The 16,891-nt window shown below is 40.6% G+C and overlaps 1 protein-coding gene across 1 annotated transcript; it reads right to left on the reverse strand.

The window, feature by feature from the left end:
* Positions 1-643: 643 nt before the first annotated feature.
* stard10 (StAR related lipid transfer domain containing 10) lies at positions 644-13,562 on the reverse strand (the record flags this gene model as incomplete). The annotated part of the gene is made up of 6 exons (XM_083886709.1): positions 644-850; positions 1,498-1,550; positions 2,457-2,574; positions 4,864-4,967; positions 5,094-5,241; positions 13,404-13,562. The coding sequence occupies 6 exons, from the start codon at positions 13,560-13,562 to the stop codon at positions 644-646; spliced, it is 789 nt and encodes a 262-aa protein (XP_083742835.1).
* Between the last annotated feature and the right edge of the window lie 3,329 nt (positions 13,563-16,891).

Raw genomic sequence — 16,891 nt, forward strand, 5'->3', positions numbered from 1 at the left:
AGTGACAAAATGGGATGGAGAGACATAATGTGACGAGAGACAACATGGACATTACTTGCGTAAACTCTGCGTGTGTGCGTGTGTGCAAGCATGAATAAAAGGGAGTGTGTCCATATGTCTACTTACAGATATGTTCTTATATTACCATATCAGGGTTGCACCACTGTTTCGCCACGAGGAATGTATAATTCTTGAAAGCCACTCTTCATATTGTGAGCGACAACAGGGCCTTTCATCGATGAATCATAAGGGAAAATATATTTTGCTATGATGGTCTGCATAGGTCCACATTAAAAATCTTGACTGTCATGTATAATACTAGTGTGCTAATATGTAAATACAAGTTGTCTTGCAGCCCCCCCCCCTTGTGAGTGGATGTCTATGGGTTGGTAAAAGTTGGTGAAGTATGAGTTGATTGGTGAAAATACATACATATATACATGTCTGCATATGCAAATGTATGTACAGTATGGAACCAACGTCTACGTGCATGTACACACATACATAGACATGTATTCATGCCAGTGTGTGTGTGTGTGTGTGTGTGTGTGTGTGTGTGTGTGTGTGTGTGTGTGTGTGTGTGTGTGTGTGTGTGTGTGTGTGTGTGTGTGTGTGTGTGTGTGTGTGTGTGTGCGTGTGTGCATTAGTCGCTATCTTCTCTCTCCTGGGCCTCAGCCAGAGAGCTCTCATCGATATTCTCCAGGCTCTCCGCCCGCTGGATGCTGAGCTCAGAGAGTGGGATGCTGGGAAGTGTAGTCTGCTCTGGGTAGAGCCAGGGTTTGAAGTTGGGGTTGTGTCTCTGCTTCCACTCAGAATACTTCATACAGGCTTTGTTGATCCTCTTCATTGCCTTGAAAGAGATATTTGTGTTTCATTTATTAGACACATTTGGACCAGTCCATTTTCATTAAAGAGAACACAATGACAGAAATGGCCTGAAATTTACTTGGCCTGAAATTTACTTCAAAAAAATAACTTATTGGTCCCCCGCGGGCCAATTTAAGGGCAAGTAGTTCAGCGAACAACAGCAATAATTAGAAGATGTCATCTCAAGGATTAAGTAAAAGTGGGAGTGCATTCATCAAGAGACCTGGCCGTTTCATAGAGAACGTGACTGGGATTATTAATAATCTTACAGGTCTTTCTGAGGTCTTGTTCTGAATTAAGCTCAGGGAAAGATTAAATAAATCAACAGCACTGCTATATTTATATATTGACTTGACATGTGAATAGAACGCTCTAGATTTGTCATAGTAAAAGTCATCAGCATGGACATTCTCAGTTCCATTTTTTATGAGCTTCTATTTTCCATCATCCATCCATCATTAAGAGATTCCTCTCTCTCTCCCTCTCTCTCTTCAACAAACCGACACGCATCCTCAAACAGACACAGTGAACTATTGTATGAGTGAACATTTTACACACATATGATATGTGTATATTAAATAGAGGATAAACACACTCTAAGAATATTGTGTCAATGTGCAAATGACTTACACTGGGAGCAAAGAAGTGAGAAGACTTGTTGACAACCCACTTTGGTAATGAACCTGCACAAAAGAGAAAGAGTGAGCAACCGCAGCAGACAAAAAGAGAGAGTGTGAGTGACACACACACACACAGGTATGTACAGCTTATTTGACACTACATTGACTTCCATTCATTAGGACAGCCTAAACACAGCAGTAACCTTAACAATAACCAGTTAATGCCTAACCCTAACCTTCACCACAATTCAAATCCTAGCCCTAAACGTAACACAGTTCCTCAGACATTATCTTCTGCCTCAATTTGGTCTCCATGAGGACGACTGCTCCTGACAAGGTCATTGTTCACACCAGAAAAGATCCTAAACACACACACACACATTACACAAGAGTGATATAAGAAAGTCATTCACCTCGGATAGAAAATGACACCAAAAAAGAAAGAAGGGAGAGAAAAGAGGAAGTAGGACAGCGGGAGAGAGTCCTTCATATGGTTACTATGGAAACTCATTTTGACAAAAAGGCAGGAGAATTAATCATTCATTAGAAGTTTGAGCATGCATTGAGCACCTGTGTATGTGTGTGTCACATAAACACTGACCTTGTCAGGACCAGTTGTCCTAATGGAGACCTTCTGAGGAAGTTTAGGGCTAAGATTTAAATGGTCAGGATAAGGTTTGAACTAGTCTGTGTCAAGATTAAGGATATGGCTTTGGGGTGTGCAAACCATTTGGAAGTCAAAGCAGAGATAGCTGCAGGAATGTGTGTGTGTGTGTGTGTGTGTGTGTGTGTGTGTGTGTGTGTGTGTGTGTGTGTGTGTGTGTGTGTGTGTGTGTGTGTGTGTGTGTGTGTGTGTGTGTGTGTGTGTGTGTGTGTGTGTGTGTTTTACAATCTTTCTGTATGCGTTTGTCCTTGTGTGCTGATTACTGCTGATTTCACGTTGTGTTCGACTGCATCTGATTTTCCTACCTCGTGGATCTATGTGGGCCATGTAGGTGAGGGTACAATGGTTGGGTCCTTGGGTCTGTATCATGTAGCCGGTCTGAATGGACACAGCTCGCACCATGTCCTTTTTCGGCGGGTATTTCTGTATCACACACGTACAAAAAAAACAAAAAAACATCATCCTGAGGCATGGCGTGTAACTGCCTAGTTTTCTGTCAAAGTGTCCTTCAAGTGTCCTTTAATTAACAGGCCTGCAGATACAAATGCTACATAACAACAGCATTATTTAGCACCTGCTTTATGCTCTTTGTAAACATTTGTAAACAATAATTTATAAAAGTATAAGCAGCAGCACTTGCACTGAAATTTGGCATGGGCATGAGTAGTCAATGATTTGTTTGTGACAGTTCATAATTAAATGAAACCGTTTCAAGGCGACAGCAACAGCAAGCATTACGCTAGTGGATTGCATGCGTGTGCCTGCAGAAGTGATGAAACCGAGGTTCCTTGAATGCATCTTGAAACTTTTGATCCTCTAAACTCAGTAGATATTAGAGGAGTAAAAGTACTTTGAAGTATTAGTATTTGAAGTATTTGTTTACTAATGAGGAGTGTCTGTATTGACTTGTAGCACACAACTATTGGGGAAACCAAACCAATTTGGGTTATGATGACATAAACCTGCTATCTTTATAGAGAATATATAACAGGTCTATTAAGCCACACAAAAACACAGTGGTGCCTGATGTTAATGCAAAGTTTGGTGAGATTGTTAGTAGTTACAGGTAGTAGACACGTAATGGGGGTCATAGAGCCAAATATGTATATAATATAATATACAATATTAGTATATAATATACCTGATGATAAAACAAGCGATTCTATTCTATTCATTCTGAGAGAGACAAGTCAGTCATCACATGACATCCTGAAGCCGTACTGTCATAACAAAAGTAGTCAAATGATCACCTGATAAAGTAGCACGACAATAATATACACACTTCTCTTAGGTATACATTAAATACTGGGGCCCTTTGAAAAAGTAACAAACTACATTGATCCTAAGAACAAATTTGTACAAAATACAACTTTTCTGACAATTTTTACTTCCATATCTGTATATATTTAAAACATATACACACACACACAACTCTTTAAAGCAACAGTAAGTGAAATTCTGTGAATCCCCTGGGTCTCTCTCTACCTACCCAGTCGCCGCTAATGAAAGCTATCGCAGGCTACTCAGTGGAAAGTGTTGCAGTGGCTCAGCAAACATATCAGGGGGAAAATGGCAGCTGGATCACAAACACTGATTATCCTTTCAAACCTTTCCAAATGTATGATTAAAAACTGAATTGTTATTAGTCCTGGACAACAGCACGGTACACTATACAGTAAGTGGACTGACTCCTGCAGGTTGTATAAACTCTACTAAGTATCCACTGTAACTGTTACTGTACTCCTCCACAAAGAGAAGTAAAGTCAAATACACCACATCTGATTATTGAGAGCGACTAGAGCTAATCACAAACTTTCCATTATGTCCATAATAACTCACTTGTGCGGGAATGCGGAAGGCAAGACGGAAGTCAAACAGCTAACAGTCACATGAGAGGTCTTATCCTTTTATAAACATGATACTGATGAGGGAAACTTGGACTGAGGAACAGTAAGGGGATGTCATGAAATACAAGCTGTTTAAGACACATTGAAATGGGTTTTCACCATTGTATGGCACTGTATTGACCAAAAAAAGACAATTAATTAATATACAGACTGGTCAATAGAAGAAATAATCAGTTGTTTTAGCCCTAGAGAGAGTGGTGAGGAGTATAAGCTTCAAATTGCTAATGGCTGTCCTCGTTCTTCTAGTTGGACAAGAAACACAGAATGGAAACCAAAAATGAAGGAAGAGATCGCAAGCCTGATTCCAAACTGATTGTCACTTACATGGTCACACTTTTCTCGAAATAGACTGTTATTTATTCTGCCTTTGGCTTAAACTTTGCTGAAACTGAAGCAGTGGCAGCAGGACAGAGGTACGTGGGTGCTCTCTTGTTGGAAAGAGGACAAACTGTTTTGCCATCCTAGAAGTAGTCGCTCTCACATTCGGAGACTTTCAAGTGACAAACCCACACTACTGCTTTGTATCGCTGTCTCTCCGCAGTGCAGTGCATGCAGCACAATACCATGAAGCCAGACAGAATAAAAGTTCTCTACTCAGCAACTGTGCAAAGTTATTTGTTTGCACCATTGAACAGCAATGTGCAGCGTTAGAGTGGTGAACAAGAAGAGCTCCAAAAGAGGCCGTGTGAACTCTGTGAGAGTGTGAGTGTGTGTGTGTGTGTGTGTGTGTGTGTGTGTGTGTGTGTGTGTGTGTGTGTGTGTGTGTGTGTGTGTGTGTGTGTGTGTGTGTGTGTGGGCTACTCACTGCATGTTTAATAGAGTAGTTCATGATAATATAATCTTTCCCTATTGGCAGCCAGGAGCGAAGTGTGACGACATCACGGTTCCGAAGAGGCTTTGGACACTTCCCTGTTCAATCAAAAAAAACAACAACAAGATAAATCTGGTGAACACAACACTGCAGTTTTGTGCATCACTTCACAGCTCCAAAACACATTGCATTAGTGACGAATGAGGAGTGCATGTGTAACATACATGAGTAATAACCAACATCTGCGTTGACTGTGAGTTTCCCTATATCGAAAGTCTCGATAACCTTTGTGTCCCATTTCCTTCTGTACTCGTTGTCGTGGAGAACATCGTACATAGTCTCAGCCGACACGTCCTTGCTCACCATCCGACACTGGAAGAGAGGAACAGAGAGTGTTTCAGTCAGAGAGAGAATATCAAAAAACAGCTGAATTGTCGTCTGCACTGTTCTATTAAATGCATCTTTGCAATATGTCCAAATGCAAGCATTGCAGGAAAATCCATTCAATTTTAATGAAGCTGCATCCCATAGGTTCCCGGTAAAGTGCCGCACCATTGTGGAGGAGAGCGATGGAGTTCACTGCGATATATGCTGACGTAGGTTGGTGCGATACAAAGAAAAACAAACTCAGGAGCACAATGTTCAAATCCTGATCTCATGTGTAAACATAAAGGTTAAGAGGGTGGATCAGAAAGTAAGTGTTGAGGGATCCTGCACACATTCAGTTTGAAAAACATGAGCGATATGATTACTGACATGTAAATGATTAGACGTGAGGTGAGAGACAGAGAAAACAGACCACAAATGAGTCATTACTAGACCTGAGCTCTTAAATGGAAAACAACAAATTCAGAACAGGACAGAGATGGACAGACTGACACGCAGCTTTGTTAAATGGTTGTGAGAATGAAGAGGTCATTCTTTAAAAGCTACACATGATCACACAGATCCACTCCCATTTCAGAAAAAAAGTTAAATGGTATATCATTATAAATGAAGCCTTTTTTTCCTTTAAAAGACAATGTGAAAGTCATACACTTAGTGTAAAGCAGCCAAGTAAGCAAGTGTAAAGTACTGTACATATGTATAATCTGTTGTTTAGCCTTGTATAAGTGTGTCACAGCTAATTAATGAATCCACAGGGAAACAGACGTCAGGTTCACAGTAGACGGCAGCCCCATCGTAAATGTGTTACTACGGTTACGATTGTCAGGGGGAATTAATAATAACCGGAGTCTTAGTAATAACAACAAGGAGAAAGAGACGGATTTCAAAGAGAGAAAGGCTGAGATAAAAGGTGTGGAAGGATAAAGAAGCACAGTGATGAAGAAATTAATGGGTCCCTGGTGATTTTAAACAAAATCATTCCAGAAGGTTTAAAGCTTAGTTTGTCACATCATCTTTGTAGTGATCCTCATGGGCTTAGTAAATTATTAGAAAATGATCACAATCTTTCTGCACAGCTGTTTGAAAACAAGGTCTCTGGGTCTCCTTCACTAGAGTAACAACAGATTACTTCCTCAGATACACAGCACAGAACACACACTCGCAATTTAAAATAATTCTCATGTGACAGTAACAACAACATGATGCTCTGGGCTAAATGCAGAACGCGAAGCTGCAATGATAGTTAGCAGCCCTGGATCATGCATCCTAAAAGTAAAATGACTGGTAAAACAGTGTGATAAACAGAAACTCAACTGTCAGCACTACAATAATACATTCATACCTCCACTTTGATGTACAGTATCACATGCATATATTCATGCCTTTTATCCCAATTTATCTACAAATTACTTTTTACTATATATATATATATTTGCACAATGTGTCCCACGGAGTCTGTGCTGCATGATTTTAGTTGTAATGCACGTCGGGCCAAGTAGGGCTGAACAATCGATCAAAATTTAATCGAAACCGCAATACCGTACACTGCAATTTCAAAAGAGATGGGATATTTTTTAAAGCCAAAATGTGTGTCAAAATATCATTTTAGATTAATGATCATCTTGATCTCTGCACGCCTTATTCTACAGACTGCATACTGAGGAAAACCTCTTTGTTTGTCACAGATTTGCACAAACATCACACAGTTATCATATAAAACATGTTTTTGAAATGAAAATGAGAATAATGACGTAGAAATAACCATTTCCTCTGATATCGGGTATCATATCGCAATCGCAATTCCTGTTTCAACAGACAGTAAAGTTTTCTGATACTGATTATTCTACTGTTTAGCAGCATATATACATACATATATCACATATGTGTAGCTAATCCACCAGGTTCAACTTTTACCAAAACTTCTGACAAATAATATTCGATTAAAAGCATCATGGAGACGAATACCTTCATTTCTTTGGAGACTTTAGTTAAGCTGCAGAATAAGTGACACAAAATAAAGCGGAAAAGAGGGAGACTAAGACACAAATTAAGAAAAGTTAACTGGGGTAAATGTTTAACTCTCAGTTGTCCTACTTTGATGCCACTTGTTCATTAAGTCCTTTTTTCCACAGCATGTGAATATAAAAGTGCAAAGTTTGTACAAACAATGTGTGCACCATGCCATGCCACAACTTTATCTAAAGCCAAGGTCAAGACACAGAGTCTCACGGGGCTTCACAAGAACTGTGATGTGTCACCGGAAATGCAAGATCATTGATTAGATATCTGAACACAAAACTGTCAGTGGCAGAAGTGCTGAATCAAAAAGGGAGGGGGAGGATAATACAGATTGAAGGACAAAATAATAGACTCTGAACATGTAAATGTCAGAAAGTGGCTCAGGGAACCAGTGTTAGCCAGTCCAACCAATCAATCTGGCTCTGTTTAAGAGGAAGAGCGACACTGACACGCACAGTATTATCTAATAAACATCTGCAAGTGTCTGTTAAACTCCAGTTATTCATATTCAAATTTCGAAATAGAGGAGACTGCCATGTCACTGCAGCAGCACTCGAGAGGAGTGCAAATAATACTGGAGGACAAGCCAGCGACAGGCCACGTAGGCCAAATAAAGCCACATGCTACCATAAATATACAGCACGCATGTGATTACATCACTGAGCAAAGAGTGTGAAGAGACAAAGGCAAACATGTGAACAGGACAGAGCTTTGTAAAAGTCACAAAAAGATCCTTTAACTTGCTACAACACATCGAGTATGACCTCAGTCATGATATACTGTAGTATTAAATAGAAACACAGCTAACGCTACAGGTAAAGCACCTGTTAGAAGCCTGAGGAAATAAAATGTGTCAAATTTGTTGGCGACATCTTAACTTCTTATCTTTGTAAATATTGTAAATATAATTGTAAGAGTATGTGAGTGAGTGTGTAAGTGTGTGTGTTTGCTGGGAGTGATATTTGAATATTTCAAACAGCATTTTTTTGCTTGAAATGTCCATCCCTCCTGCAGACAGACTGACAGTTCAGAGAAGACAACGGAAAACAAAGGATGTGTTGTATCCATGGGCAAACTGTAACAGGAGAAGCAGCAGCAACAGCAGGAGGAGGAGGAGGAAGGAGAACAAATACAAAAGGCGAAAGAAGAGAACTGTAGGGAGCAAACAAGCGTCGGTACAGAATGAGGACGTACAGCCAGCCGAGTACATGTGTGCGTAATTCGTTTATATGCTAATTCACTAAAGCTAAACCATGAGCGAGGGAAGAGGCGGGTGAAAGAGAGTTCAGAAAAGTAAAAGCAGAGCTGGAGGGAGAAAAAAAGGACAGACACTGTCTGTCACCGCAGAAACAATCGGCGTGTGCAGCTTTGTTACATCAAGCGTGGCTTCACCGACTGTGCCCACTGTCTACTCAGAGAACCCTCTGACCTGAGACCACGACTCATTCAACCTCTACTCCACCCACTTTCCATTCTCTTTTTATTCTTCCGTGTCTCACCTACTCTTTTTGTTTTTCTCCCCCGGACTCTCTTTTCCCTGCCTCCCTGCAGCCTGTCAGCTCTCATCATTTGCTCTCCTAAGTGCTGACACATGATAGTGGAAGACAATTACAGACAAAAACAGAGGGGGGGGTGACTCAGAGCCAGGCTTCCCTCTTTGTCAGCAGAGGAGAAGGTGAACCCTGGAGTCAGTGCGTGTGTGTGAGTGTGTGTGTCAGAGATGCAGGAGAAGCTTTGAGCCTCTGACAGTTTGACAAACTGAACAAAGAAAACAAAAAGTTCTGATAAACAAAAATTCCATGACGATGAAGCGGCTGATGATGAGCGATTACAGCTGTGATAACAGTGTGATCTCAAAGCCATGATTGGTGAATATAGCGGCGGCAATGATTGCGATGATAATGAGTCTGATGATAATTAGATAGACTGCTAATGATAATGATGATTACCATTCTGTTGTCTTGTCACCTGATTTGCATGGACACTGTTTTAGTTTCTTGTTTCTGACATTCATGATTTAGGAAAGAGATTGTAAACCAGAAACAGAGGCAGGGATCGGGGCTGGTGTTCATTCTCAACACTGTCGTTAATCATTTGACATCAGCTATGACATCGCTATGTCAAACAATCATCGAGAGCTGCAGCTAACGATTATATTCATAATTGATTCATCTGTCGGGTATTTTCTGGATTAATCAAGTCATCATTTGGATCGGAAAATGTGGAAAAATATTTGGTGGTGAGCTCAAATGCCTTGCTTTGTCCACAAACAAAAAATGATTACTATATGGAGCAAAGAAACCAGAAAATATTCGCAATTACGAAGCTAAAACGATCAGAAAACTTGAAAACCATCCACTCTCACACTCACAACCTATGGTCCAATTTGGCTATTCCCCAAATCTGCATGTCTTTAGACTGTGGGAGGAAACTGAAGAAACCCCAACGCACACACAGGGAGAACATGCTAACTCCATGCAGAAAGGATTGGGTCGCGAACCCAGGTCTTCTTGTTGCAAAGGCAAGAGTGCTAACCACTGACAACATGCATTATCAATAGAAACACATGCTTACATTGTGTACACTGACTGAAAGAAAAGCAGAGATGTACCATGCAAAAGAAAGAACTGGAACTGTACTATTTACATAGTGATAAAAGTGCTGTCCCACCCACACTTCAAACGTGCGCGTGTGTGTACCTGGTATTCTTTGTGTTGTATGGACCTAAATCTGTTAACACGGTCACATTATGGGGACTTAAAAAGTCAAGTCTAGAGATAGACCGACAAGGTTTTTTCAGGGCCGATACGGATAACGATTATTAGTAGTCAAGGAGGCCGATAACCGATATTTGGAGCCAATATTCATTCGCAATAAAAGTGAAAATATTGGCATCAAAATGTTTAATAATACAAACCAAAATCAATATCAGTGCTAATAATCGGCCCGGACGACATTCAGTCTATCCCTAATCAAGTCCCCATAATGTACAGTAAATAACTACATTTTAAGGTGAAGACATGTTTTAAAAGTTAGGCTGAGGTCAGGGTTAGGTTAAGGTTAGGGTCGGGGGTTAGGATTAGGCCAGTGGTAATTCTGGTTAAGGTCAGAGCAAGTCTCCAGGAAAGTAAGTCAATGTAATGTCCTCTGAAATCACAGAAACCAGTGTGTAGATATACTTTCTACTTCTACTGTTTGCAGAGCTGTCATGGGGTAACACACCTGTCCTGTATGAAAAAGCATGAATAAGCAGAACCTTAACTTCTGAGCACACACACACACACAGACACCCACACACCATCTATCCCACACCTCACCTTGAGCACACACAGGATATAGCCTGAGGACCCACACAGGCAAATGAGGCTGATTCACAAAAAAAAATCAGATTAACCTGGTCACAACACTCACTCACAGACAGACACACACCTGCCTTCCAGGTAAAATAACAGACAGAGGGGGGGATGTAAAAAGCCCTCTGCGTTTTTGGCCTCATGCACACACACCCATGCATGCACACACACATCACTTTGTTAAACAAAGTAAACACCCGGTGGCTCACTCACAGTCGTCAGATCCGGATACGCCAGCAGGAAAGCAAACACACGCACATTTATCCAGAGAAGAATGTGCTCAGTTTCTATCTCTGTATATATTAGTTAATATTAGCCAGACTAACCGACAGTAATCCCATGTTCAGGTCAACACTAATCAGATTATAAGTAGTGTAAAGGTAGGAAGAACTGTCCAAGTGAAACTGCCAACACCACCAGAGACGGTAAAGTTGGTCGTCAGTATGATGTGATATAACCACATCTTTTTACTTAACAATAGAACTACACCTAATGATTATTTTCATAATCGATTTATCTTTCCATTATTTTCCTGCGTAATCGAGCAGTAACTGTTTGGTCCATAAAATGTTGAAAAATGTTGATGAGTGTTTTTCAAACGTGGACATAGGGATGTTCTCCAATGTCTCGTTTTGTCCACAAACCAAGGTTATTCAGTTATAATGATCTATTTGTTGTATGGAGCAAAGAAACCAGAAAATATTCACATTTGTGAAGCTGAAGAATCCAACATGTTTTAATTCCTTTTTTTTTTTTTAAACACTCAAACCATTAAAATAGTTGAGGATAAAATTTAGTTATGGAGTAATTGTTTCAGCCCTTCTTTACAAATTCAGTAGAATATAGGTCCCAGTTCTTTCATGCTTACAGTATGAATGTGGCGTACTGCATTACTTATCTTTAAACAATAACTGATCATCTTTTTATTTTACTAAGAAGGCTTTATAATTACAAAAAGGGAAACTGAAGCTACTTTATACAATAAGTATATTGACTCTAAAACAAGTTCTACAGTTATTTATTCCTATTCCGTGAGATGAGGACATGCCTTGACACAAGTGCTCTCTGTGAACAGAGCGTCTGAGTTTGTTTTGTCCTCTGGGCTCCTGTCCCAGCACACGAACAAAGCAATATTAATGACTGTGGTCAAATATAATGTACAGAATGGTATACACACACACACACAGCAGTTTTTTCAGGGTTTAAAGTGGCATCAAGGTCCTGAGGACGCCCTTCATGTCCCCTCCCAAGACAAATATTGTGGCCAACTGCCATGTGGTGTCTGCTATTTGAATGAAAAACCACCTTCTTTACTCATCAAGATTTTTATCTTATCTAAACTATAAACAGGAAGAACGTGTATATCTATATCTATATATATAGATATACATAGAGCACAAAATAATGTCTTATGTTGTTAAGCTAAGAAAAGCAGAAAATCATACATGCAGCCGCCCAATACAATATTTAAACCCATTGATCAGTTTTCTATATTACGAGGGACATTAGGTTACCCTAACATTATATATCAAAATGAACAGGCTCTTCTCCTCAGCCTCCATTGATTATATTGTCTATTGTTGTATCTCAGGCTGTACTTATGTGTGCTAAATTAATAATAAACTGTGTGCAAATCCAATTCCACAGATGTTAACATATGAGCTACTCATGATAAGAGATTTGAGAATAGTCTCAGTGGCAGAAGATGATGATGTGTCCCTGGAGAATTAAACGTGCCTCCTGGGGCTTTTACTGCAATGTTTTCTTATACAGATGAATTCAAATAAGACATAATCATAATAGTGTGAATCTAACAGACACTAAACTGTCAGCTGTACTGTATGTTTCCACTGAGTGAGGCTGTGGAATCTGCTCTTTGTGGTTTGGAGAAGCCTTTGTGAAGCAAAAATGTGGTGTTAAAAACCATGTCAGCAGTTTGGGATCAATCATTTGGGAATTTAGAGAGAACATGGAAGTGGGAATGGAAAATCAAACTGAGTGAGTGTTGTTCTTACACATTTCAATAACTTGATGCGTAGGAAAGCATTATCAAAAACCCATCCTCGTGTGGATGACAAATCGGTAGAAGATCAGAAATGAAAAACATGACAAAAACAGCAATAAATGTGATGCGTTATGGGAACAAAAACATTATCTTTCCTTTCAGATCATCTACTGAGGTCATGTGATCGGACTGACTGACACAGGATTCGATAAACAACTGTCACACATTCTGTTTAATTAATGGTTCTGTTATACCTCAGGTAGAAATGACAGGGCAGTTAAGCATGTGACCAATCACCCAGTCTACATTACTCAGCAACAGGTGGATTTCAACAGGTATCCTGGTTTACAGGTTTTGCAATATGAAACTAATTTGCCATTTCTTATTTATTGTGTTGCAATAATTGGACAAAAGACACTTCCAGGTGTGTGTGTGTGTGTGAGAGAGAACACAAAAAGACAGTCATCTGCTAAAGTGACAGCACACTGCAAACTCTCTCTTAATCTACTGCATGGCTGTGTCTCAGCCACAGGACCAGTGTGGTCCAGCATGCAAAATGACCTACAAACATGCCATCTAACCTAATACTGCTGTGGGTATTCATTGTGTGTATTCTATGTCATGTTGATGTTTGCCAAATTTTTTTGCACTTTTGCTCAACAAACAAACAATAAAGTAGCCATAATTTGATTTAAACTTGCACCATATTTACTTGACTTGAAATGCTGGGGGTTATAATTTAATATCTGTGTGCTTTAAAGCAGCCTCACCTTGATTTTGTGGACGGACTTCCCTTCTTCCAGACCCTGGGTCCACACCGTGATGCCCCCCTTGTTGCAGCTCATGCTCCAGCCTTCCTCGTAGAGACACTCGGCCTTGAAGCTGGCGAACGCCCGGTCGTCCGGGATGGTCACCGTGTGTCCAGACATGGCTTTACTGTTATCGGGGTGGTGGTGGGGGGGGGGGCTAGAAAGTGGGAGGAGGACAGAGGGGAAGAGACTCCTGCTGGGCCCCGAGGAGACGTACGGTGATCCGTGGAAGCAGAGTGCAGCCTGAGAGAGCCGCCCTCCACCTTCTCTTCTTCTTCTTCGTCTGTGGGAAGAAACGCGTCTAATTCAATTTCCTCCTTGGAAGAAGCCGCACCGCGTCTTGTGATGATCTGTGTGCGCGTGAGTAGGTGCGAGCGTGCGCGCGCGCCTCCTCCTCCTCCTCCAACAAACAGACCCACCGCAACACACAATTTAAACACGCAAACACCTAAGTGTGAGCGAGCGCAGACCCGCACAGGTGAGAGCGCACGAAAAGGAGACAACGAAATGTCCAAAATGAAGAAAAACGAATGGGTGAAATGTGCCTTTAAGGCAGTTTATAACGGCGGTGGAATAAGTTAGAGCAGTTTACACCAACAGCTGCTCCACTGACAGACCTTATGTTTCCGCCTCTCTCGCGCGCTATCTCCTCGCTGTTGTTCGCTCTTCTTTCTTTCTCTCTCTCTCTCGCTCTCCGTCAGTTGTCTTCTCCTTTTTCTCTCTTTCGTGGGCTTATGAAGAATGGAAGCGTCTCTCCATCGCTGCGTCTCTGCTGTGGCAGGTGGAGGTGGAGGAGGAAGAGGAGGAGGAGGAGAAGGAGGAGAGAGGCTGAGCATGCAGCAGACGCAGAGGTGGGAACGCCTCCTCGTGTTGCCTTCAGGTGCTCGCCGTAAAACTGGAAACCACTGTGAGAATAACAAGATGGTTGCTAGAAAATAAAATATGTTTTATATATACAGTTCTCTGTATGGCACAAAACAAGTTTTCAATGTTTACAGAATAACAGGGAGTATTCTTCATGTCTTGTGTTGTGACATTACCTATATGACGTATATGACACAATACAAACAGAAGTTCACAAAAGTTTAGGTGTATGAAATGAATATGACCATGTGAAAACACACTAGAATAGAATATGCCTTTTTCCATCATGGACATGTTGACATGTTTCAGCAGGAGAAGCTACAGGTGGTACTGATAACTGTTTAACTACGGCTCTGTTCAGTTCATTTAAAGGTGCCATATGTAAGATTGTGGCCATAAACGGTTACTACATTCAAATTCAAAACACTGAGGTCTTTTAGGTTTCGTTTTCTGACGTAACTGGCAACCCATGGTTGCTCGGCAGCTGAGACTCTACGGCAATGATTGGTAGACGGCGGTAGGCGGCGCCACATGCCAAAACATGATTTCAAAACATAAACATGATTTGCAGTCTGCAAAATATTTTTTTTAATGCAAATATTTTGTCTGTACTGTTGTTGTTGGTGAGTTCAGTTTGTTATATGAACATTATTCCTGAGTCTCTGTGACATATTAGGAGGATTTTATGGCCAGTTGATTTAGATTTATTACATAATGCACCTTTAAGTCAGGAGCATGGACTCTGCTCAATGGAACTGAGACATGTTTTGTTTTTGTTTCATATTTACTGCTTACTCCTGAAAACAGTGGAATTAAAAATACCAAGAGACCACACAATACAAACCAACAAATACAAGAAAAGTTTAGGATGAGACTTGTTTTTCTTTTACCTTTGTGGCACTTGTTTGCTACTATATGCAACTGTAAGACATAACAAACAAAACAACTGACACAACTCCATCTTCTCACAAATATAATTTTAAAAAGTACTTAACAAATCCAACAAAATGAAAATAGTTTGTGTTTTATGTTCTGTAATAGCGGAGTAAAACTACAGTTCATGAAAACACCACCGTAACTTTAGTCTCCAGTGTCACTTTAAATGCTTTCATTAATCGCTGAAAATGTTAAATTGCAATATGAATCAACTCATTTGCAATTAAATTGCTGGTAAAAGTGTGTGCAGCATTAAGAGACTATTGCAATGCAAACATTGGTAAACAATTAACCAGTTCAATATCAGGTTAGAAACAATTACTATCTTTATGTTCTCACCCTTGCCTAAGAATGTGGCAGATAATATTTTAATTAATGATATTTCATGTGGCAATGCAAAGTAAATATTGTGCTGAACATTGACTAAAAATGGTCGGTGAATCACCGATCATATATATACATATATATACTATTTGATAGTGCTGTCAATGGTTGTTTTCTCTGGTTTACACAGCAGTCAGGAAACTCCTGTACGGATACTACTCTTCCCCACAGAACGTGAACGCAACCCGCGCTACCAGCCATGCAGACAAACCTCTCGGTGAAGAGCTCCGTGAAGTTGGCCCCCCACCCCCAATAAAACCATTTCACAATACTTGTAATCGATTGTGCTTCGTTTGTGCAGGTTTGTGCAGCAAAAATTTTCGTTTGTGCTGCTTTAGTTTTTGAGTTATTAACATGTTTATATCCAGCCCCCCATATCGTCCAAATGAGCTGAAAATGGTCTCGTTTGTTTCGGCTTCGTTTGTGCTGCTTTGTGCTGCAAAAATTTTCGTTTGTGCTACTTTAGTTTTTGAGATATTAAACATTATTTCAAAATGGGGCGCGCGCGCGCGTGCCCGCGCCGCACAGAGCGAGCCTCTTCAGCACTCGGTAGGTGAGGAAGAGGAGGATGAAGCAGAACCAGCCAGATTTGTCCAAATGAGCTGAAAATGGTCTCATTTGTTTGGGCTTCGTTTGTGCTGCTTAGTGCTGCAAAAAGTTTCGTTTGTGCTGCTTTAGTTTTTGAGATATTAATAAATCTATATTGTCACGCAGCCCCCCATATCCTCCAAATCAGCTGAAAATGGGCTCATTTGTTTGGGCTTCGTTTGTGCTGGTTTGTGCTGCAAAAAGTTTTGTTTGTGCTGCTTTAGTTTATGAAATATTAATAAATCTATATTGTCACGCAGCCATATCGTCCAAATCAGCTGAAAATGGTCTCATTTGTTCGTGCTTCGTTTGTGCTGCTTTACTTTACAGTACTGGGGTTAATATTAACCGTTTTCCGGGGTTTTAATTTTTTTGGACCTCCAGGCTCCACACCGGGACTTCCCCGGAGGTCTACCCGGCCCAGGGGGCCCCTGTCCCGGCCACAGCCACCGCCACACACCGCCCCTAAATCCTGGAAGTCAACACTTTGACATTGAAATAATGTTTAATATCTCAAAAACTAAAGCAGCACAAACGAAAATTTTTGCAGCACAAACCAGCACAAACGAAGCCGAAACAAACGAGACCATTTTCAGCTCATTTGGACGATATGGGGGGCTGGATATAAACATGTTAATAACTCAAAAACTAAAGCAGCACAAACGAAAATTTTTGCT

The sequence above is a fragment of the Microchirus variegatus genome, assembly GCF_963457635.1.
Source record: "Microchirus variegatus genome assembly, chromosome: 3".
In the NCBI taxonomy this organism is placed as follows: domain Eukaryota; kingdom Metazoa; phylum Chordata; class Actinopteri; order Pleuronectiformes; family Soleidae; genus Microchirus; species Microchirus variegatus.